The 24,406-nt window shown below is 45.9% G+C and overlaps 1 protein-coding gene across 1 annotated transcript in view; it reads right to left on the minus strand.

Moving 5' to 3' along the window:
- LOC147663417 (uncharacterized) overlaps window positions 1–24,406 on the minus strand; it is a 455,662-nt gene that overhangs the window by 364,139 nt on the left and 67,117 nt on the right. The window contains exon 2 of the mRNA XM_086950472.1: window positions 17,697–18,693. Within this exon, the coding sequence (XP_086806598.1) occupies window positions 17,697–18,693 (997 nt within the window). The remainder of the gene's footprint in view (window positions 1–17,696; window positions 18,694–24,406) is intronic.

The raw sequence follows: 24,406 nt of genomic DNA on the forward strand, positions 1-24,406 counted from the left end.
ATCCTACTTGGCGGCTCTATACCAGAAGCAGCCAGACCTTGCCTCCCCAGACAGCGGTGGTACTAGGGGTGTAGAAACGGGCAACGAAGTTGCTGAGGTGGGAGGCGAAACGTACAGACCATATGCCTTTGTGGAAAGGCGACTTCCTTTAGGAGGTTGTGAAGCTACGAGATCTGCGCCAGTGGAGTCTGATAGGCATAGACACGCTGGGGGACGTATGGAAGAGGGGAAAATTGGTGGATTTCGCGACCCTACAGACGGAGTTCCATATGAGTGATGGTGAATTCTTGCACTACCAACAAATCAAACACGCTTTACACGCACATCTGACGCAGGGGAAACAACTACCTGAGTATGCCCCACTGGAGGATAGGCTACTGTTAGACCCTATGATTGATAAAGCTATCTCCCTTACCTATAAAAAGCTCATTAATAGCCTTCCGGACACACTGGGACCATTGAGGGAAAAATGGGAGTCAGATCTTGGCCTATTGGAAGACGATGACTGGAACGAGGCCTTGCAGTGCCCTAGAGAGGTTGCGATCCGGGCTAGATTCAGGCTGGTCCAGCTGCGTATCCTCCATAGGTCTTACACCCCACGGATGGCGCAATATAAGATGGGGTTTGCGGCTTCACAGTTCTGCTTACGGGGTTGCGGGGAGGAGGGCACCTTCTTTCAAATTCTATGGGACTGCCCCAAAATCCGCACGTATTGGTTTAGACGGAAAGAAATCATAGAAGAAGTGATTGGGGCAGAGGTGCCGCTGGAGGCCTGATGGCACGTTCTGGGGGTGACGAGTGACGGTACCTGGCCCAAGTGGGGCAAGATATGGCTAGCTCTTGCAAGTATGGTGGCCAAGAGGAACATAGACCAGCTCTGGGGGAAGTGACCTGTCATCAACGGTGGAGGAATGGGAGCGGGACCTGGACTGGTGCCAAAGGGCAGAGAAAGTTATTTATAATAGCCGGGGCTGCCCCAAGAAATGGGAGAAGATATGGCTGTCATGGAGAAGATACAGGGGGGACTGGCTGAATACCTCAGATGGATCACCACTGGGTTGAGGGAGGCCCTTATTGGAATTCCCCCTCTGGTCGGCACGCTCTGCGTGAATTTAATGAACCCCACTCTCTGGGGGACCACTCATGCATGGTCGCAAAAGGGAATGGTCACGAAGCAGGGAGGGGGGGTGGAGGGATGGGTAGGGGCACAGATCGGGGAGGGGGTTCTAGACAGGGAGGGTAAGGGTGCCTAAGCATAGAATGTTGAATTCTGCTAGGGGTACGCTGTGGGGGTAGGCCACAATGGATTTCGCCAAATGGTTTTTGTATCTGTGTGTTGTAACTTTACCAATGAACTTCCACTGCTATCTGATGTGTATTTTGATGGAGCTGTTATGTTTCAATAAAAAGATTTTTTTTTTTAAATAACTATAGGGACCGGGATGCTATATATATATATATATATATATATATATATATATATATATATATATATATATATGCTCGAAGGTTGTCCACCATGTTGGGAAGCACTTTGGGACCAGCAATACCTCTTGGACTGAGCAGCTCCTGTAATGCGGCATAAGGAGGATCTTACAATGTGCTGTGTCCGGGGCTCATTGGAAGCTTAAAATGCATTGATTATTGGGCACCGTTTTAAGATGGACTTCATCATCCATAATGCAACGCATAGACTTATAACTGAGCAGCCAATCATGGCGTGCGATCGAGCATAACAGAGAAGGTGGGGCTCCGATGGTGTCCACGAACTGCAATGCCGCCGAAGAAGGGAGAGACCCGAAACACGTCCGGATGTGCAGCCCGATGCTGAATTTACTGGCGAGAGCAATTGTTGACCTAATAAAAGCCTATGGGGAAAAGCTCTTGTGTGCCTGAGTGCCTCTCGTTTGTTGGACATCCCCACGAGCATGAATGTTAAGCGGCCATCCTGCCGCTGAGGGGCACCACTTCGAAAACCAAAAGGCCACGAAGTCACGAAGTAAGTGGCTCCACTGTGGGGCACATAAGGAGGATCTTACAATGTGCTGTGTCCGGGGCTCATTGGAAGCTTAAAATGCATTGATTATTGGGCACCGTTTTAAGAAGGACTTCATCATCCATGATGCAACGCATAGACTCATAACTGAGCAGCCAATCATGGCGTGCGATCGAGTATAACAGAGAAGGTGGGGTTCCGATGGTGTTCACGGACTGCAATGCCGCCGAAGAAGGGAGAGACCCGAAACGCGTCCGGATGTGCAGCCCGATGCTGAATTTACTGGCGAGAGCTATTGTTGACCTAATAAAACCCTATGGGGAAAAGCTCTTGTGTGCCTGAGGTGCCTCTCGTTTGTTGGACATCCCCACGAGCATGAATATATATATATATATATATATATATATATATATATATATATATATATATATATATATATATATATATATTACCTACTGGCGAAAGCCAGTAGGTATATATAGTTAGGATTTTTTTCCTATGGGATTTTTGAAAATTCTATGTCAAATAACTTTGGCGTTTGAGGACAGAATTGGCTGAAATTTTCAGGAAAATGGAACATTTTGTTTCTGAGCAGCCCCTGAAAATTTGGGGGGGTTTCGTCAAGGGGGGGCCGAGAAAAAAGGGGGGTCCCAAAACGTGTTTTTCCCATGCAATTTTCCATAGGGCGGTTGGCCTCACTTTTAGCCTGAACGGCTGAATGGATTTACACCAAACTTGGCAAAATTGTAGGGACTGGTAGCCCGATGTGCCTTTGCTATGTCTCAAGATATAGGCTCCAGTGGTTTTTACGAAAATTAACTTTGAAAAATATATATTGGGCTACATTGGGCTATATATATGTTGGAGCCCAAATGTAGCCCAATGTAGCCCAATGTAGCCCAATGTAGCCCAATGTAGCCCAAAGATGGCCACCAGAGACAAAAAAAACAAATGTAGCCCAAATATCAGCCAGATGTAGCCCAACTATAGCCCAATTACAGAATGTCCCAGAGTGTTCTAAAGAACAACTAGAGTGCTAACAGTCCTACTTATTACAAAGGTATGGCACACCTGAAGCCATCTTGATTGGAATAAAGTGGTAACTCTTAAAACATTTAATTTAAAAAGGAACAAAATGAGGGGGTTCATTTTGCCATAGAAAGTATGATTAGCGAATATATGACGAAATCCCGCATACCATCAGTCCGCAAAAAAAATCCCGCATGTACTATTAGGCCGCAAATTAAAATAACGAAAACTTTTAGAACGAATATGCCTTTAGCATACACTAAACAACTAAACTACCCTAAACCCTAAAACACTACGCCCAGCATGACCCTACACTACACAAACAGTACAACACTACCCTAAACCCTAAAACACTACCCCCAGCATGACCCTACACTACGCAAACAATACAACACTACCCAAAACCCTAAAACACTACACCCCAGCATGACCCTACACTACGCAAACACTACAACACTACCCTAAACCCTAAAACACTACCCCCAGCATGACCCTACACTACACAAACACTACAACACAACCCTAAACCCTAAAACACTACCCCCAGCATGACCCTACACTACGCAAACATTACAACACAACCCTAAACCCTAAAACACTACCCCCAGCATGACCCTACACTACGCAAACACTACAACACTACCCTAAACACTAAAACACTACCCCCAGCATGACCCTACACTACGCAAACACTACAACACTACCCAAAACCCTAAAACACTACACCCCAGCATGACCCTACACTACGCAAACACTGCAACACTACCCTAAACCCTAAAACACTACCCCCAGCATGACCCTACACTACGCAAACACTACAACACTACCCAAAACCCTAAAACACTACACCCCAGCATGACCCTACACTACGCAAACACTGCAACACTACCCTAAACCCTAAAACACTACCCCCAGCATGACCCTACACTACGCAAACACTACAACACTACCCTAAAACACTACCCCCAGCATGACCCTACACTACGCAAACACTACAACACTACCCTAAACCCTAAAACACTACCCCCAGCATGACCCTACACTACGCAAACACTACAACACTACCCTAAACCCTAAAACACTACCCCCAGCATGACCCTACACTACGCAAACACTACAACACTACCCAAAACCCTAAAACACTACCCCCAGCATGACCCTACACTACGCAAACACTACAACACTACCCAAAACCCTAAAACACTACCCCCCAGCATGACCCTACACTACGCAAACACTACAACACTACCCAAAACCCTAAAACACTACCCCCAGCATGACCCTACACTACGCAAACACTACATCACTACCCAAAACCCTAAAACACTACCCCAGCATGACCCTTCACTACGCAAACACTACAACACTACCCAAAACCCTAAAACACTACACCCCAGCATGACCCTACACTACGCAAACACTACAACACTACCCAAAACCCTAAAACACTACACCCCAGCATGACCCTACACTACGCAAACACTACAACACTACCCAAAACCCTAAAACACTACCCCCAGCATGACCCTACACTACGCAAACACTACAACACTACCCAAAACCCTAAAACACTACCCCCAGCATGACCCTACACAAACACTACAACACTACCCTAAACCCTAAAATACTACACCCCAGCATGACCCTACACTACGCAAACACTACAACACTACCCAAAACCCTAAAACACTACCCCCAGCATGACCCTACACTACGCAAACACTACAACACTACCCAAAACCCTAAAACACTACCCCCAGCATGACCCTACACTACGCAAACACTACAACACTATCCTAAACCCTAAAACACTACGCCCAGCATGACCCTACACTACGCAAACACTACAACACTACCCTAAACCCTAAAACACTAGCCCCAGCAAGACCCTACACTACGCAAACACTACAACACAACCCTAAACCCTAAAACACTAGCCCCAGCATGACCCTACACTACGCAAACACTACAACACTACCCTAAACCCTAAAACACTACCCCCAGCATGACCCTACACTACGCAAACACTACAACACAACCCTAAACCCTAAAACACTACCCCCAGCATGACCCTACACTAAACAACCACCACAACTCTACACTACACTAACACAACACTACACAACACTACACTACACTACACAATCACTAACCCACAAAAAAATTAACACAAACCCACTTACCTCTCTCGTCATCGTGATTTTCACAACGCAAATGCATTTACCATATATGCCTTTAAAACGTAATTCTTTGTAAAGGCATGCGCGATAAATGCACATGCGTTTTGAAAAAATGCGGGATAATGGTATGCGAGGTCAATGACCTTGCGGGATAATGGTATGCGGACTGAAAGTCTGCGGGATAAAAAATGCGGGAAAATGGCTGCAAACCATGATTAGCAGCAGACTTCCCTGGTGAGCACTAGCTTTACTACAGTGATCTAATGAGCAACTAGAGTGCTAACATTCAGAATTTATGGCAAATGTGTGAAACATCTGAATGCCTTCTTGATAGAACCAAAGTAAACAAGCATTGAAAATGCAATAGATCTCGCCCTCGTTTAAGTTAAAGCCATTCTGTTTGTAATGAGGTGGCTTTTTAGCTTTGCTTTTATTAGTGTTTTTAAAACTTTCATGTAAATAACATGCATATGTATGCATATATGTATATGTATGCATGCATTTATATTTATATAGATATGCAGATTATATATGTTTATATATGTATATTACCTACTGGCGATAGCCAGTGGGTATATATAGTTAGGATTTTTTCTCTATGGGATTTCTGAAAATTCTATGTCTAATAACTTTGCCGTTTATGGACGGAATTGGCTGAAATTTTCAGGAAAATGGCACATTTCGTTTCTGAGCAGCCCCTGAAAATTTGGGGGGGTTTCGTCAAGGGGGGGGCCAAGAAACAAGGGGGGTCCCAAAACACGTTTTTCCCATTCATTTTTCCATAGGGCGGTTGGACTCACTTTTAGCTCGAACGGCTGAATAGATTTACATGAAACTTGGCAAAATTGTAGATATGGTTTGCCCGACGTGCCTTTGCTATGTCTCAATATATGTGCTCCAGTGGATTTTGAGAAATTAACGTTTAAAAAAAAATATATATCTGTGACAGCGCTCCGGTTAGCGCCCCGGTTTGCGTACCTGACGCGTAACGGAACTTCGCGAAGCGAAGCTGATTGGCTCTCCGGTGTCTGTCAACATTCTAAACAGTCCGGAGCGGCCGCCATCTTGTCTCTCGGTACGATCGAGAGACATGATGTGGTGAAAAACGAAGGGGGAAATGAAGGAAAGGGGGCAAGGTAGACCACTCCTGACCCCCTAGGATTGATGAGGGGGATATTAAAGTGCCCCGCGGGGCAAAAAAAAAAGAATAATTTTTTTGCGATTTTACGCCGTAGAGGCGCGTCCCGGTACGCGAACCGGGCAGCTCACCGGGCAGCTAACCGGGCAGCTAACCGGCAGCGTAGCTGTCAACATTGTAAACAGTCCGGAGCGGCCGCCATCTTGTCTCTCTGTAGGTTCGAGAGACAAGATGTGGTGAAAAAAGAAGGGGGAAATGAAGGAAAGGGGCAAGGTAAACCCCTCCTGACCCCCTAGGATTGATGAGGGGGATATTAAAGTCCCCTGCGATTTTTCGCGGTAGAGGCGCTTCCCGGTACGCGAACCGGGCAGCTAACCAGCAGCGTAACGGGAGTCCGCCATCTTGTGTTTTTGGAGCGTCCGGTTCGCGTACCGGGTAGCGTCCCGGTAAGCGTAACAAGGGGAAAACCAAGAGAAACAGTAAAAAAAAAATTAAGGGAATAGATTTCCAGCAAACTTGTAAAAATTGTAGGGACTGTTTGTTTGATGTGCCTTTGCAAGGCCTCAAGATATGTGCACGTGTGGATTTTGTCTAATTAAGGTTAAAAAAAAAATATATATCTGTAAGCGTGCTCCGGCACGCTTACGTTACGGGTTTTGTTTGCGCTGCAGAGCCGATACGTCACGGTTATGCGACGTGTCATGAGGCGTCTCACGTGGCTACGTGATACGTCACGTAATAAAGAATATATTTTACAGCTATAGATATTAGCTTTTAAAAAACCAATGAAATTCACTGAAAAAACCATAGGTTATAGACCATATATAGTTAGGAATTTGCATTTACAAAACCTTGAAAATTCACTGAAAAAACCATAGGTTAGAGACCATATATAGTTAGCTGGAAATTTATTGACATAAAACCAATGAAATTCCATATATAGTTAGTTGCACTAACTATATATCGCGCACCCGCAATCCACTGCTGATGATGTCACATATTACATCATTCATGACATGGTCAGTGACATCACTGATGACATCACTGATGACATCTCAAATGACATCACTGATGACATCACTGATGACATCTCAAATGACATCACTCATGACATCATGACACACCAATACCAGTTACTACATACGCACTCACTGATTCCTACGTCTACACACACATTCACTCATTCACCCATACAATCACTCATACATACAGTCACTCATTATTACAACACTATCATATGCACTCATACACCTATGCAGACACTCACACACTGCCACTCATCCATGGAGTTACTCACACATCTAGTCAGTCCTGTAAAGAATCAATCACACTTCCATTTCCTCATCTATACAGTTAAACACAGAACACCATACTTCAGTGACATCACTGATGACATCACTGATGACATCTCAAATGACATCACTGATGACATCTCAAATGACATCACTGATGACATCATGACACACCAATACCAGTTACTACATACGCACTCACTGATTCCTACGTCTACACACACATTCACTCATTCACCCATACAATCACTCATACATACAGTCACTCATTATTACAAGACTATCATATGCACTCATACACCTAGTCAGTCCTGTGAAGAATCAATCACACTTCGATTTCCTCATCTATACAGTTAAACACAGAACACCATACTTTTCACACATATACTAACACATACTTACTCTCTTATACAATCACTGATACAAGTACACATTGATATGCACAGAGTCACACACCTCCCAGCCAGCCACACACACACTCAGTCTTCCATACATCCACTCATTCTTCAATATGTAAAACATATTTAAACTTTACAAAAACACACAGACACTAGATGATGTCATCAGTGATGTCATTTGAGATGTCATCAGTGATGTCATCAGTGATGTCATTTGAGATGTCATCAGTGATGTCATCAGTGATGTCACTGACCATGTCATGAATGATGTAATATGTGACATCATCAGCAGTGGATTGCGGGTGCGCGATATATAGTTAGTGCAACTAACTATATATGGAATTTCATTGGTTTTATGTCAATAAAATGTCCAGCTAACTATATATGGTCTCTAACCTATGGTTTTTTCAGTGAATATATATATATATATATATTTTTTATATATATATAGCATGGTGTATCCCACTAAGCTCAGAATTGTAAATGAGGGGAAGACTCTCTTCTTTACGGATCCCAAGACAGCACTCCAGTTCCTTAAGCAAAAAGGAAAAGCTAAAGACAAAAGTGACCTCACCAAAGGTAATTTGAATGAAGATAAGGACTCTACAGACCTATAGGAGCAATGAGGTGATGGTAACATCAGAGCTGCCCCCAACTCCCCTGCTAAATTGGGGATATCAGATCACCGTGTGGGACTGAGCTAAGCGCACTGCAAACAATGTAAGCACTCCATGGTTTTATCCTTTATCTGAGAGACGACCGTGAAAGTGTTCACCTGGTGGGGGAGGAGAAGATTGAACCTTCTTATGCAGCTACACGGATGGATTATTGGTAAGATGGTACGGAACCATGTAGATGCTGCGCATGGTTATACTTGCGTGCAATGGAGACGGGGAGGCGGGGATAGAACTCCTCTGAAGGGAGAGGACTAGATTATCTAAACTGGCCCTTGATGTTCTTAACGCTTAGCTAATAAGTGGAACCAAGCAATGTTGTTTGTGCACACAAAGTTAAGACCCTTGATAGATAGCGTCTACATGAAGGCTGGGATTAGGGAAGAGTGGAGACTGAGCAACACCCGCCCTCATGTGTGCACCACCTTGTATAGTTTACAGTACTTTTAAGTTACCGGGAAGGACATTTGGTGGGGGGGGGGGGGGGGTCGTAGAGATGCTATGCAAAGGTCTGGAATGTATAGCGTGGGTGGAATCCATAACGGGGTTGTTATTATCTATTTAGTTTTGTTAGGTAGAAGTGTATATGTTGACAATTTGGTGACTCGTAACTGCCCAGCACACAAAGCACTGAGATCATGGAAGATACAACACAAGGAATGATTGATCCACACACAAAGCCGCAGATTAGACTCCATACATGGAATGTTAGAGGGTTGAATGACCACAGGAGAATACGGAGGTGATAGAATATCTCAAGCGCTACAGTGTAGATGGAGCAATATTACAGGAGACGCACCTGGCCCCCAATAGTGATGAATTGACGCAACGTAGATTGCAAGGTCAATCAATCAATCAAAATACTTTATTCAGCTTTTGTATAAAAAACATAAAAGTCCAAGTTACATTGTAGCGTACGGATCCCGTCCATGAATATCTTTGGTCAATGGTTACAATTCATTATAAAGTAGATTTAAAAAGTACATAAAAAAGGTATCTACATCATATATAAAAATCAAGAATGATCACACTTTCAGGACTACATCATATATGAAATGTAGTCTCAGCTAGATCTAAGCTTAACTGTTACCTTTAAAAAGCTGAGAACGTGCCATAAAGTGGACCCCGAAAGCATGGCTAAAAAGGTAAAAGCAGGGCACACTTACGTAAAGTTAGCTTGTTTTAAAACGAAGATTACAAACATCTTCCTCAGCACCTCATAATAACTATAAAACATTAAAAAAAATTGTCATATCCTGAGGGGATTTGCCATCGCAACCACATGGCAACAGAGTCTCACCTTTTCTACTCACCCGCGGGTCGGCAAGGAGAAGGTGAAATAAATCAAAACGTAATCTTGATAACCTCTTCGCTGCTGGCGTTGGCCAATGGCCGTCGAGCGCACAACCTTCGTAGTGCTGTGCACGTCCGTTGGCTGCCGCGGACCCGCCCACTGCGCAAAACCGCTGCACCGCGGCTGAATTGCCGCCGGGGTTAAGCAGTTAATAAAAAACGGTTATGCGTTTTGGGAAGCCCTACGAGATACGGTTCTATTGTGGGGACATCTACGTGGTTAAACCAGGAGCATGGCGTTTATAAATCCTTGTTTACATGAGTAATAATATGATAAAACCTAAAGACAAATCCCTGATAAGAATGCTGTTGTAATTTTAAAAAATAACAGCACTAGGTGGTAGATTACAATAAAGACCACTGAGAGAATGTCAATAAATAGAAGTAAGCTTTTTTATAAATGACAGAGAAACCATAATCAATACTCTTTCTTTTTCCACCAGACAATGTGAAAAAAAAACCATGCTTAACAGATATATGAGCAAAGAAAGCCAATTTAAAGGGCGTTTGTCAACTATGTGCCAGTCAATTAAATCTGGGTAAGAGGATTCATAATTATCCATGTAGACAACTAGGAATCACTCCAGCTAAAATATTATAGTTATATTTCGCATTTTTTTCGCAGCAAATTTTACTAAACAATATCGGTGGCTCCTATTACCAGAGCGTGAGCCCCATTACCAATAAGCAGAAGGTATGGGTATTATTTATTTACCAATTTTTGTAAACACCTCCAGACTTTTTTTCCCCTAATGGAATGAATCAAAAGAATAGTCATGATACTTGAATATGTTGTTGTCATTGACCTACAGATACCAGAATTCCTTCAATCATATTGAGAATTCTTAAAGCAAGCAGTACACCTAAACACGGATCATACAATCGGGCCCCTGTTCTTCCCTGATTAATCTGGAGGAAACATATAATCTCAGGTAAAAATGCAATTGATATATGTCACAATATAGCTGAGTGACAACACTATGGAGATATACTATTAGAATTACACAATCTGGGATTTAGGAATTGTGCCTTTTAGTATAAATGTTTGTTTTTGATGATACCAATACAGAAAACACTGGTCCTGAAGAAGGTTGTTCATTAGTTTCTCCAAACCAAAACGCTGCGTCGACCCCTGTTCTTGTGAACATTTTAACCAAAATTGTCTTTTTTTGTGTATATGTTTTGACTTTATATGGTTTTAATCAACTGAAATTTTTTTTAATTAATGTAAGAATATTTCTCTTTTGAATAAACGCACATATGTATTTTTGATAACACCTCTGCCTGTCTTGTCTAAATTTCATTAATAATGAGTAATTCTATGTGATATGTATTAATTGCTTTACTGTGTGGGTATATATTGAGTTGGATGTCTCTGTAAATTGTGAGGTTTTGATCCATTGTGAGATTGGTATTCTCAAAAACAGTGTGGGGGCACTGCCAGATTAACAATAACCATCTTTATGGTTAGCCAAGGGTACTCTTCTTGTTCCTCATATTCTTGAGAGCAACCTTGTGACGGATTGGAGTGGGAGAAGTATTTCAAAAATTGGTTAGGACACTGCAACACAAACCGGTGGCACATATTCATATTGGTGCAACAACCACGTCCCAAAGTCCAATTACAAGAGGCACCCGTTAGGGCTGCCCACTATTGCGCCTGCTATAGGCTTTCAAAGTCGAGCTTCTGGCGTGCGTGCTCCGAGAATATCATGGTCACAGAGGGCCGCGATCCCCGAACTACAGACTAGTCATATCAGCATACGCTGACAACATGTTGCTGTATGTTCGGGAACCAGGGAAGAATCTTACGCTTATGTTAAGAGAAGTGGTACAATTTGGGGGTCTTTCAGAGCTAAAGGTTAACTGAGATAAGTCCATCATTTTTCCACTTACCCCCATCCACGACACCACCAGTATTGGAATTCCCCTTATGATAGACGACAGAAGCAGTACGGTATTTGGGAATACAGATTCATACAGACCCAGCAATAGGTATACTTGAGAACTATGGTAAGGCAATACAAATGTTAGAAGATGTGAACCGCTGGGTCAAACCACCACTCTCTCTCATTGGGTGCATAGCTCTTATGAAAATGGTAGTCCTCCCTTGATTTCTGTTTCTGAACATACCTATTCTCCTGCCTAAAGCGATTTTTGCGACATTATGCAGTTTTCCTACAAAATTAGCATGGGCGGGAAAGCATCCAAAGGTTCGGTGGGAGGTCCTCACTCTACCTTATGACATGGGGGGTCTTAAAGCGCCAGACCTAGAATTGTACTATAAAGTGGTGCAAAGCTCCTTCGCCTACTACTGGATTCATGGCCCACACGATCTGCCTAATCAGTGCCTGGAGAGAGACGCCGCACACCCCCAAACACTCCCACAGAAACTTTCAAGGCTCCAACCCGCCAAATTGGAGTCTTTGATCTACTGAACACTACATCACATGCACGGTGGAGCTTGTGAGATAAACAAGCGGGCACACTCTTGTATTCCCGCATGTTGAACTGGAGCGGTGCACCTGGCTCTCGTTAGTACTGGTAACAAATACGAGAACTGCCCTGCAAACGCAAGGGGTAACAAAGATCGGAGATCTTTTTGACAAAGTAAAGGTTGAGAATCGGAGGAATATTCCTGAGCAAATCCAGAGCGGTCAATCACATCCCATCATAATCACACACCCACAATTTCTACTCAATAGAACACCTGGATGCAGTACAGTTTACAGTATACACTGCACACGTGCCATGTGTTGCATACTATACTACTACACAACATTTGGAAACACAAATCCTCTAAGGTAAAGCAGGATGAAATAATGTGTCACGCATCCAGTGTATTTTCTTTTCGGTGGACTGGTAATGGTGAGCCGCAGCACAGTGAACATGAAATGCAAAGTGCAAAGTGCTACAGAAAGAAAGTGCTTGTAGCTACTAAACAAAAAGGTTAAGGCGGCCCTCTAAACCAAAACGTTTGTTGATCCTCAGTTACAATTGACAAACATACAGCATTGTTCCTGTGTCTTAGTAAGCATGTAAGGTAGCGCAGATGGTTAACGCATCCACTGCGGACATCTGCAGCATGCAGAGCACAGGCTTGAAGCCTTTTAAGATGCAACAAGTCCTCGACCCTTCTTTTGTGAAGGCGTCCCCTCCCTGTGATGGGGAATGCTATAAAACACGTGGAGTGGAGTATAATGGACATAAGGTGTGCATATTCTTAAAAGGGTTGATGCGTGTGTGTGTCTGTTTTGTATTTCCAAAACGCTTGCAGGTATAATCCTATGTGCTGTTTATCCCACTAAAATCTAACTTTGCCATTGTATTTAGGAAGCAAACTGTGTTGTTAAATGAAACATACAGGAAACTTGTTTTAGGTAGAATGAAGTCCTGCATGAACCAAGAAGAGGTAGACGAAGGGTTCCTGCTGCTTAGGCGTCGGTGCTGCAGTGACTCGTAATAATGATCGTTTTATCTGAACATGGTCCTGAGAGATCGACTCTCCTTCCAAAACGTACAGCCCTCCATCAGTGCTAGCAGTGACGCCCAGCTCAGGTTTATGCATATTTTTGGAAAGATCAGGATGCCATGAGCCCAGGTGCAAGCGAAGGAAATCACCTATTTGACTATTGTTGGGCGGCTAATATACAGTAATTTACAAGGTTCAACGGGCCCCTCACAGCCCTGGGCCCTGTGCCACTACACCTGCTGCAACAATGGTAAAGTGCACAGAAGCATAAAGAGTCAGCAAGCACCAGCAGGATTGTGTGATGGATGGACCAAGTACAGCAGGAGCTTCCAGCCCGGAGGTGGAGATTCCAGCCCGGTGGTGGGGATTCCGGGCCGGAGATTCTGGCCCGTTTGTAGAGATTTCAGCCGTGGCTAAGTCTCTGCCACCAGCCGGAATCACTGGCCCGAGTGGGGACATAAAGTTAGTAGTCGTAAATCTATTCTGTGAATATTGAAAGTAGTAAGTTTAGGATATTGTCTGAAGTTAGTTCTGTGAATCAGGCCCATTATCTCCAAGCCTAAGGCTGAAAGAGACATCTTCAATCATGAGAGCACAAATAAATGAATGATTGCAGTGATGAATTATGTTAGACCTGACCTCATTGGCGTGGGCCCCCTTACATCCTTTTCCCCTAAACCCCCGTGTAGGCCCCATTCTCCCCGCTAAAACTCCCTCATGCTCCACCCCAGAATACTGTGTGAGGCCTCACGCTAGTAAGTTAACCCCTGTCCCCACAGATTTACCAGACCCCGTGGAAGCAACCGAAACTCCAGAGAAGCGCCCCCATCCCCCGGGACCCTGAGACCCACAACCAGTAAAGAACCGTAGCGCCCCCCCAGTGTAGGACAAGCCTGGTCCTGTAGGATCCCTGACTCCCTACCCCCAACACCAAACCATGGGAGCCCGAAACCTCCTGCCAAGTGATCTCCCCGCCTGGTGTTAGCCTGCAGGCGCTAAGTGAGGTGGGTGGAGGAGTTTCGGCAAAACGTCCTGTCTCCCCCGAGGCCGAATCCACTCCCCGCTGGTCGTCTGATGACCCTGCCACCAATGTGAGGGATGTGAGGTGCCAGCTGGCAGGAAGCCCAGACAATCAGGACGAGAACCCCCAGGAACCCCCTGGCCCGATCAAAGGACTTCAAAGAGGGGGAGGCCCTATAACTGAAGGCCCTTCCCCACTGGCTGCAGCTGTCTTTTCGGAATCTGGAGAGCCCTGCTGACCTCGTCGCGGCTCGGTTGCCTCGGACCCCCAGAGCCCTGCTGACGTTGTCGCGGCTCTGCAACTCGGACCCCCATAGCCCGGCTGACATTGTCGCGGCTCTGCCACTTGAACCCCCCAGAGCCCTGCGGACATTGTCACGGCTCTGCCTTGTGAGTACGGCTCGGACCCGTGCCCGCACCCGCTGGTGCGCCTCGTGGATTCGCAGCTGCTGGTACGCTCTGTACCCCTGCAAGCACCCGCTGGTGCGAACCGTGATTTCCAGCTTGTGAGTACGGCTCGTACTCGTGGCCGCACCCGCTGGTGTGCCTCGTGGATTCGCAGCCGCTGGTACGCTCTGTACCCCTGTACGCACCCGCTGGTGCGCAACTGTGATTTTCAGCTTGCGAGTACGGTTCGTACTCTTGGTCGCACCCGCTGGTGCGCCTCCGTGATCCGCATCCTGCGAGTACGGTTCGTACTCGTGCCCGCACCCGCTGGTGCGCCTCTGTGATCCGCATCCTGCGAGTACGGTTCGTTCTCTTGGTCGCACCCGCTGGTGCGCATCCGTGACCTTCACCCGGCAAGTACGCCTCGTACTCCCGGACGCATCCTCTGGTACGCAGCGCGGCTGCCCAGTTAGCCTGAAGGATTACCCCGACCAAGGAGTGCGGGCTGTACACTGGGTACGCCTCACCCGTGGGCACCTTCGTATCACGCGGCTCAAGGATTGGGAGCCGTAAGCCTGATACGCCTGCAGCAGCATTCCATCAATACCCCCATGGTTCAAGGATTGAGGGCCAGCCGCCAGCCGGCCCCACCACTGCTGATCTTCACGGTCTTGTGAGACCAACCCGGGCGAGAGACTTTCGGCCCGTGGACTGTGAGCACTGAGAACCTATCGCAGATATATCCTGTCCAGACTATCCCCTGGATCCTTCGGGCCGAGGGAGGCCCCCACCCCTATCCTGACAACGTAGTGTACTTGTGGACCTTTTGATCTCGAAGACAACTGTTATATAAAGAACCTCTTTGACCTATAATTAACTGGTGTGTTGTTCTTCTGTGGTATAGTGGGATCTCTCTGTGTGCAACTATAAATGCCTAACACTCACATCTGAGGGTCAGACCCCAAACGCTTAGCAACGTTCCTGGGAGGGAGAGGCCCCTGTGTGGTCAGCAGTACCTATCACTGCCACCCAGGGACCACCCCCATCCAACAAATTATTATTTAATTTTTTAAACTAAGTGGCAGTGCTCAAGCCACCGCTGTTGCTGCACACGTGCAAAGTTGACGGTGCACCATTAGTTTAGTGCCCTATTGGCTAGTTCTGCTGCTGGGGTAGTAAATCATTAGGGGCCACTTGTGCGAAGCATTTTTGCAGTCGGAAACATCCAACCGCAAAAATGCTTTTACAAATGTACCAAATACAAATTGTGATTCTGTAACACGCTACCTACTCGCAATTTACGTCTGCGATTTGTCATTTAAAAGGGGCGTGTTTACAGCATTTCTCCCAATTACTGAATCCAAATGGGCTGTATGAAAGTTTTGCGACCGAATTAAGGTCACATTTTACTGACTACTTGAAGGAGGTGGTAACCCATTTGCAAATAGATAGGGGTCCTTTGAAGAATGGAAAACAAATATTTTTAGCAGGCAGCTGTCCCACGGACCCCACTGTCTACTCTTAAAAAATGCATCCCATTATCCTTTAAGGCAGGGGTCTCCAAACCGGTCCTGAAGGGCTGGATCCATGCCACAATTTTAAAATTACTACATGTATCTCAGTGGGGATATCCAAAAAATCTGGCATGGATCCGGCCCTCCAGGACCGGTTTGGAGACCCCTGCTTTAAGGAAAACGGGCTGCATTAAAAAAAAAACTGACTGCTTTATTAAAAACCAATCATAGACATGGTGGTCTGCTGTGCTCAGTAGGCTGCCATCTCTGTGATGGCTGTGATTCCTAATGGGTCTCAAATTGCGACCTACCACACTAATATGCATGAGGTAGGTCTATTTGTCACTCGCTAGCAATCGCTAATGAAACTCAAAAGAGTTTCCTACATTAGGAATTCCGATTTCCAAATTGTGACTCAGAGAGAATCACAATTAGGAAATCGGCATTCCTGATGCTAGTACATCCTGCCCTAAGTCTTGTTGTATTTTGCATTCTTCGAATGAGGAAAGCAAAAAAGGGCTTGGATGAAAAAAATAAATTAAAAAATCAGTCTGGACACAGTACTAACTTCTTACAAGAGGTAAATGAACTTATACCTGGTGGTACACATAGATACGGAGCTGCTTGGTGGGTTCGCTGCTTTCCAGTTGGTTGCGGCAGCACTCTTCACTACCGAAGCCTGAGCGCTGTAGAGCTTACAGAGCGACACAAAAATAAATGCTGACTCAAACCATTTAAAATGAAAGATACAGCAGGATTTATTTAGGAAAAGATGTCTACATACATCTGCAATAAACACAGTTCAACTACTAACTCTTAAACATATGTGGTAAAAGGTATGATGGGAAGGGAAAAGAGCCCACGTTTTTTTCTGCAGCTCCAACGTTAATCAGGCACCACAAAGAGCGAGCAGCACCTGGGCTGAGGATGGAAGCAAGTCCGTTCCGCGAGGCGAGTATCTCTGTGTGCTGCAGAGGGGATACGGGCTTCGATTTGTTAGGACTTTGGCATCTGCGAATAGGGCGCTGTGCTGAGAGCCCTAGCTGTGAGCTCAAAGTTGTTGTGACATGTAAGTAGTTGTTTAGTGTGCATTTTGTAAGACGGCGTGAGAGCGTTGCGGCTGTGCCCTCATGTAATGCATGAGAGAGGTGGTAAATGAATCCTATATTCGGTTGGTACAATAGAATCAACTAGCAGTGAGAAACGCTCAGCACATTTATAAAGAAATTAGATTAGTTGGTGCGTTTGTAGATTTTCCTTTTGATTGAAGCTCTTCTCGCACACAGTACAGCGAAAAGGCTTTTCTCCTGTGTGTGTTCCCTTATAAGCAAAGCGCTGGGAACACTCAGTGCAGTGATAAAGCTTCTTTCCTGTGTGTACGATTTGATGCCGTACAAGGGATCCCTTATGAGCAAAGCGCTTTGAACACTCAGTGCAGTGATAAAGCTTCTTTCCTGTGTGTACGATTTGATGCCGTACAAGGGATCCCTTAACAGCAAAGCGCTTGGAACACAGAGTGCAGTGATAAGGCCGCTCTCCTGTGTGCGCTCTTTGATGCCGTACGAGGCCTTCCTTTTGAGAAAAGCGCTTTGAACACACAGTGCACTGATAAGGTCCCTCTCCGGTGTGTATTAGTTTGTGCTTTAGTAGAGTTGTCTTTTTATTGAAGCTCTTCTCACACAAGGTGCAGTGATAAGGCTTTTCTTCTGTGTGTATGCGTTGATGCTCATGGAGATTATGCTTTTGAGTGAAGGTCTTTGCACATACAGAGCAGAGATAAGGCCTCTCTCCACTGTGTGTTCCTTGATGCTCTACAAGGTTACCCTTATGAGCAAAGTGCTTTGAACACAGAGTGCAGTGATAAGGCTTCTCTCCTGTGTGTGTTCTTTGATGCAACACAAGGGTTGCCTTCTGAGAAAAGCGCTTTGAACACACGGTGCAATGATGAAGTCTCTCTCCAGTGTGTACACTTTGATGCCGTACAAGGTTTCCCTTCCGAGAGAAGCTTTTTGAACACACAGTGCAGTGATAAGGTCTCTCTCCAGTGTGTATTAGTTCGTGCTTTAGTAGATATGCCTTGTGATTGAAGCTCTTCTCACACATGGTGCAGCGATAAGGACTCTCCCTCATGTGCATTCTGTGCCGTTTTTTTAAGTAGATATTTTGAGTAAAATTCATCTTGCCTCCGGAACCTTTAAGGCTTTCTTTCCCATTCATACTTTCTAGATGTGTTTGTTGTGCTGCAGAAATAGAAAAAATATTGAAAATTACACATCGAAAATATTTCTTGAAAAAGCTGCATTGTTATAATATGGAGAAGTGAACAGTTACAATTTAGGGAAAAAAATTATGTTCTAAGAAGAAGAGTCAACTTCCCTTTGAGGCACAAATGGTCGCTAGCCCTCCTACACAGTGCAGTGACATAGTTCTGCAGCAGGAGCATGCTGGGAAATCAAGTGATTCACAAGAACCACTGTTGGACATGGGGTTTCTGGTTGGCTAGGGTAGGCAACTAAGCCAGGCAGAATCCACCACTTTAGTCAGGGTAAGTCAAATACACACCTGAGATAATCTGCGCTCACCCTCTGGTAGCTTCGCACAGAGCAGTCAGGCTAGTTTAAAGAGGCAATGTGCAAAGCATTTGTGCAACACACTCGTACAGCAACACAGTGCGTAAACCACAAAAGGGACTCCACGGAGGATTAAATAAAAATAAATTCTATATTGTACATCAAACAAGACAAAAATGACTTAAATCAAACTGTTAGTGCAAATAATGCAGGTTTGTCAGAGAAAAACACATAAATTACTATGAAAACATAGGTCACAGCACACCTGCGCTCCTATTACACTTCATATGGTAACTGTAGTGAACGTGGTTGAAGTGATTGCATTTAGAAACCAAACGTAGGGCGCAGGAGCACCTACTAAACGCTAAACAGTAATTGAGCTTGAGTCTTCCAGCAGTTCTCCTCTATGGACGGCCCTGCGCCATTCTTGCGGTCATCTCCAGAGCAGAGACAATGCTGAACAAGAAATGCCCCTCACGCTCTTGCGAATTTGGAGCCCGCCGGGGCTGCTTGAATCGCGTCTCTTTTCCCAAGGGTAACAAAGCCACCCTTGAAGGAGAGTAGGGCGGCTTTATTATTATTAAAAAAATTTTAGAGCGCGTAGTCACCCGGAGGTATCCCAGCGCTAAGATCCCTACGTCTGCGGGTCCGGAAGCAAAAACAAAGGGGGGGGGGGAAAGCAGGATTAGGGGGGAGAGAGTTAAGTTAAGGGAACAGGTGAGTTTTCAGCTGTTTCCTAAAACGTAAGTAGTTAGGTTCCGTTCTCAGGTCTCGGGGGAGAGCGTTCCAGAGGCGTGCGGTGTGGACCGAGAAGCGTCTTCCACCCAAGTGAGCTTTCTTGAATCTGGGGAGCCTCCTTGTCCGATCGGAGGGATCTTAAGGCTTTGTACGGTCTGATAAATTTTCTTAGAATAGGGGGGCCTTGGTTCTGCAGTACTTTGTGTGCCAGACACAGGGCTTTAAATATCACTTGTTCCCTCACTGGGAGCCAGTGAAGGAGCTTCAATGCTGGTTTAGCTGAGGCTCTGGCAGGAGTGTTAGTGAGGATCCGGGCAGCGACATTTTGGATTCTCTGCAACTTGTTCAGAGTTGCCTCGGGTGCGCCCGAGTAGATTGAGTTGCTATAATCAAGCCTGGAAGTATTAGGCCTTGGATTAGTAGTCTTTGTGAGGTAGGAGGAAGTAAGGGCAAGATCTTTCTCATAGATTTCAGAAGCCTGAAGCAAGTCCCAGCTACTTTTTTTGCTTGCGTGGTGAACGACAGGTCGGTTTCAATCCATACACCAAGGCTTTTTACTTCCTGTTTTGGGTCTGGGGGGGGGGGGCCCAGACAGGGTGGCCAGATATTCTGAGGGAAGGTGAGCCCTTTCTGACCAAGGAGGAGAATGTCCGTCTTTGAACCATTCAGTTTTAAGGCTGAACTGTTCATCCACCCTTGTATCTGCGTCAGGCAGTTGAATAATTCCGCAGGTTGTTGGCTAGGGTGGGATACGGAGACAACTAGTTGTGTGTCATCCCCATAGCTGACGATGCTCACTGCGAACGGGGTGACAACCTCCTCCAATGGGGACATGTAGATGTTAAACAATGTGGGGCTCAGGGAGGAGCCCTGAGGCACCCCACATTGGAGGGGTGTTTCGGAGGAGCGGGTGTTATTCTCCCAGATCTGGAAGGAACGTTGGGCCAGAAAGGAAGAAAGCCAGGATAGAGCGGTACCTTCCACACCGACCCTCTTGAGCCGTTTGATCTGGAGTTGGTGGTTGACGGTGTCGAAGGCCGCGCTAAGGTCGAGGAGGATCACTACCACTGATCCTCCTTCGTCTAAGAGTGCTCTGGCCTCTTCCACCGCTGCCAGGAGGGCGATGTCAGTGCCCTGCCCTGGGCGGAAACCTGTCTGTGAGTTTTTTAACCGGTTATTGGATTCCAGAAACTGGGATAGTTTCTTATTCACCAGTTTCTCAGCAATCTTGCTGGTCCCAGGGAGAAGGGAAATTGGTCTGTAGTTGGCCAATTCCGTAGGGTCCAAGGAGGGTTTCTTTAGTAGCGCTTTGACAACAGCCGCTTTCCAGCTAGGGGGGACAACTCCCTGTTGGAGAGAGGCGTTGATCAGATGGGTGAGGGGAGGGATGATTATGGGAGCCACTTCCTTGAGGGTCCGTAGCGGGGCGGGGTCCCTAGGCGAGCCGCTTTTGATGGTTTTTAGCGTATTTCTGACTTCTTCGGTGGTTATTAGTCCCCAGGAGGATAGGCGGGGGGAGGTAGGAGTTTCGGGGGGGTCGTTTTTCTCGGTCGAGTTTGTAGGGGGGATCGAGTCGAGGATTTTTTGAATCTTTTCTTGGAAAAAGCTGGCTAGCTGCTGGCATTTTTCCTGATCTGCTTTGGGGTCTGGGGGGTTTCTAGGGCCGGGGTCTGGGACCTTAAGAAGATTCTTTGCTAGAGCAAGCGGACTTTTCTGTTCTTTCCTGAAAGAATAGACTTTTTGTCTTGCCAATAGTAGGGAAGAGCGATAGGCATCCTTGTTTGTTTTGGATTTCTCCTTCCTTTACCACTCTTCTGGGCCCAACCCGCCTCACAGTATCTTTGTGGGTGCAGGGTCACTGTCCTCAGGGCATCTGTAACTTGCTAACAATGTTGTCATGTCTCCGGAGTGGGACCCGACATTGGGAGCTTTGTGCAGTATACGCATTAAAACCAGGGGGCGAGGCTGGCTGGAATGAGCATCAGAATGCTGGGCCGCCACATGTTACAGAACAACGTGTCGTCGAAATGCCTGCCTTGAAGGGTATGTACAGCTCCTGTAGCTCTGCCGCCTTAGCCGCTGCACTGTACCACCTCAGAGCAGTACAAGTCTTCCGGGGGCTGTTCCTCGAGTCCCACAACCAGAGGGGCCACACTAGTTTGTTCTTGGTGGCATCTGACGGTGGCAATATCTTGCCAGACTCCGGGGGGGAGGTTCACAATCCAATGCAGCTGCAGTGAGCACGCTGGCTCAAAGACGTGGTTGTTTCTCAGGTAATGACTCCAGGCGAAACAACATTGTTCTAGCTAATCTTAAACATGCAATGATAATCCTGCCTTCATAGCCAGACACTCCTGCCAACGCGGCCGGCCCGACGGGTTGTAGGCGGCATGCTGTGTACTCCCCTGCCCTCATACTGCGTGATTCTTGCATATTCGCTATGCCGGCCAATTTCTGGTTGTAGGCAGTAAACGTAACTGTAATCTCAAGTTGGTCTTGAGTAAAGGTTTTATTAAAAAAAACACTAAAAAAAACGTTGTTCTAGCTAGAGAAAAAAACGCTCACCACATGCTGGGTTGTAAAACATGGAGCATTTCCCTAGAATGCACAAAGGCACTCCCCTGGAGAGCGCTGCACTGTAGGCCCGTGGTGCACTGTCCTGTAATGCACAAAGTTTTACCTTGGTGCAGAAGGGAGCACTGGCGACATGCCAGCCATTGAAAAATGGGCTCTCCTAGCAGAAGTCTTGGAGAAAAGAGGCAACAAAGTCTTTGACGGCCCTGAGACCACGAGAGAACAGGGGGAAAGCAAACAACCCCTTGGAGAGCACTTCGGGGCACAAAAGGAGGTGGCAGCAAGAAGACAGAATATACAGTTAGGTTGCAAATTGGCAGTCCTTCCTGCAGCCCAGCCGCAGCAGGTCAACACAACGAGGCAGTTGGTCAACATGGTAGTTGCTCCTGGCAGCACAGCAGTCCTCATGGCAATGAGCAGTTTGTAGAGCCAACAGTGTCTGGCTACAAGTCCCAAGCAGCGTCTACAAACATGGGATCAGAGTTCCAGTACATATACTCAAAAATGTCTGATGAACGGGGGACTTCAAAGGAACCCTCAGAAGTGTGCAACAAACCCTTGCAGCCCATTCCTGGCTCAAGACGATCAGTAGGGTGTAAATCAGTCCTTTGAGTGAGGGCAGGAAACAACCTATTCAAATGTAAGTGTGAATCACCTCTCTCCCAGCCCAAGAAGAGTATTAGCATGCAGATGAATGCAGATGTATCCCCTGTCACTCCCAGCCCCTCCCATTGGGAAAGCTTGGTGGTCATGACTCTTCCAAACATGATAGTTGCAGGGGTTTCTATGTGGTTGAGTAAGGGGGTCAAACGGTAACCTCAAAAAATACTGTTCAAAACACCTTCAAGTTCCAGCTTCCTCAAAGCAGAATGCTGAACAGCTTTCTTTAGAGTACTCATGAGGCGTTCTACCAGACCAATGGCCTGGGGTCAAAGGGGAGTGCTTTTTTGATGCTTTATATTAAGGTGATGTAGAACGTTTTTGAATTCTCGACTATTAAAAGGCGGGTTGTTGTCAGATTTTAACATTGCAGGTACAAGTCATGACGCAAAGATGCCATCTAGTTTTTGAATAACCCTGCTCATGTGTAGTGGATGAAAGGTCTTCTACTAACAGAAAATGGGAGTATTGATCAACAATAACTAGAAGATGATGTCCATTCTCTGGAGGGCCATAAAAAATAAATAGCAATTATCTCCCAAGCATGATGTGGCAATTCTGACATAATCAAAGGTTGCTGACTAACTTGAGATGAAAGACAGTTGCATATGTGACAAGTCTTCAATTCTTTTTTGACCCTTTTGTCAAGGTACGGAAACTAGACTCGATCACGGAGAGCTCGCTTACTGGCAACTTTTCTTCCATCTCCTTGGGAAAATGTGACTACTTGTTGTCAGAGACTTTGGTGAATAACAATCCCTGTACCTTGCAGAATGAGGCCTTCCTGCGTTACTGAAAGTTAATCTCTTACATTTCTGAACTTCATATACTCGCTGTCATTAGTGAGAGGTCTAGAATACTGGTTCCACAACTTTTAATCTTGACATGCCACTACCTCGGCTCGAGGCAGTGACAATTTGCTCTAAAGACATGGCAGTTGGTGTGCTCGATTTCACAGTAAATTTGATGTAATTCTCCACCGTCTTAGATGGGGTTCCAGGGCAAATCAGCCCGTGTCTGATCTTTCCCTGGACGAGGAAGAATTGTGTAGTTCTACTCTTGTAACCTCAAACCCCTGCGCTCAATTCTAGAAGGCATTTTTGCCGTGGGATTCCCAAATACCACCAACATTGCTTGGTGATCGGCCACTAATGTGAAGGGCTTTCCATACACAAACACATGGAAATTATTCACAAGCCCAAACAAGTGCCAAACTTTCTTTCACAGTTTTTATTAGCATGTACCACGATATGTCTCGGGGAATTTGGTTACTTTATTCCCCTGTGAGCAGAGTCTTCTCGGAGCCCCCCTCGTCTTGCTGCTGGGCTGCTTCTTAACACCTGCCCAGGATTTGTTTGGTTCCGTGGGTTCCGCACGGCGCTCTGGGCAGCACACACACAGCGGTTAGCGG

Source organism: Lissotriton vulgaris, unplaced genomic scaffold, assembly GCF_964263255.1.
Source record: "Lissotriton vulgaris unplaced genomic scaffold, aLisVul1.2 SCAFFOLD_1057, whole genome shotgun sequence".
Lineage (NCBI taxonomy): Eukaryota > Metazoa > Chordata > Amphibia > Caudata > Salamandridae > Lissotriton > Lissotriton vulgaris.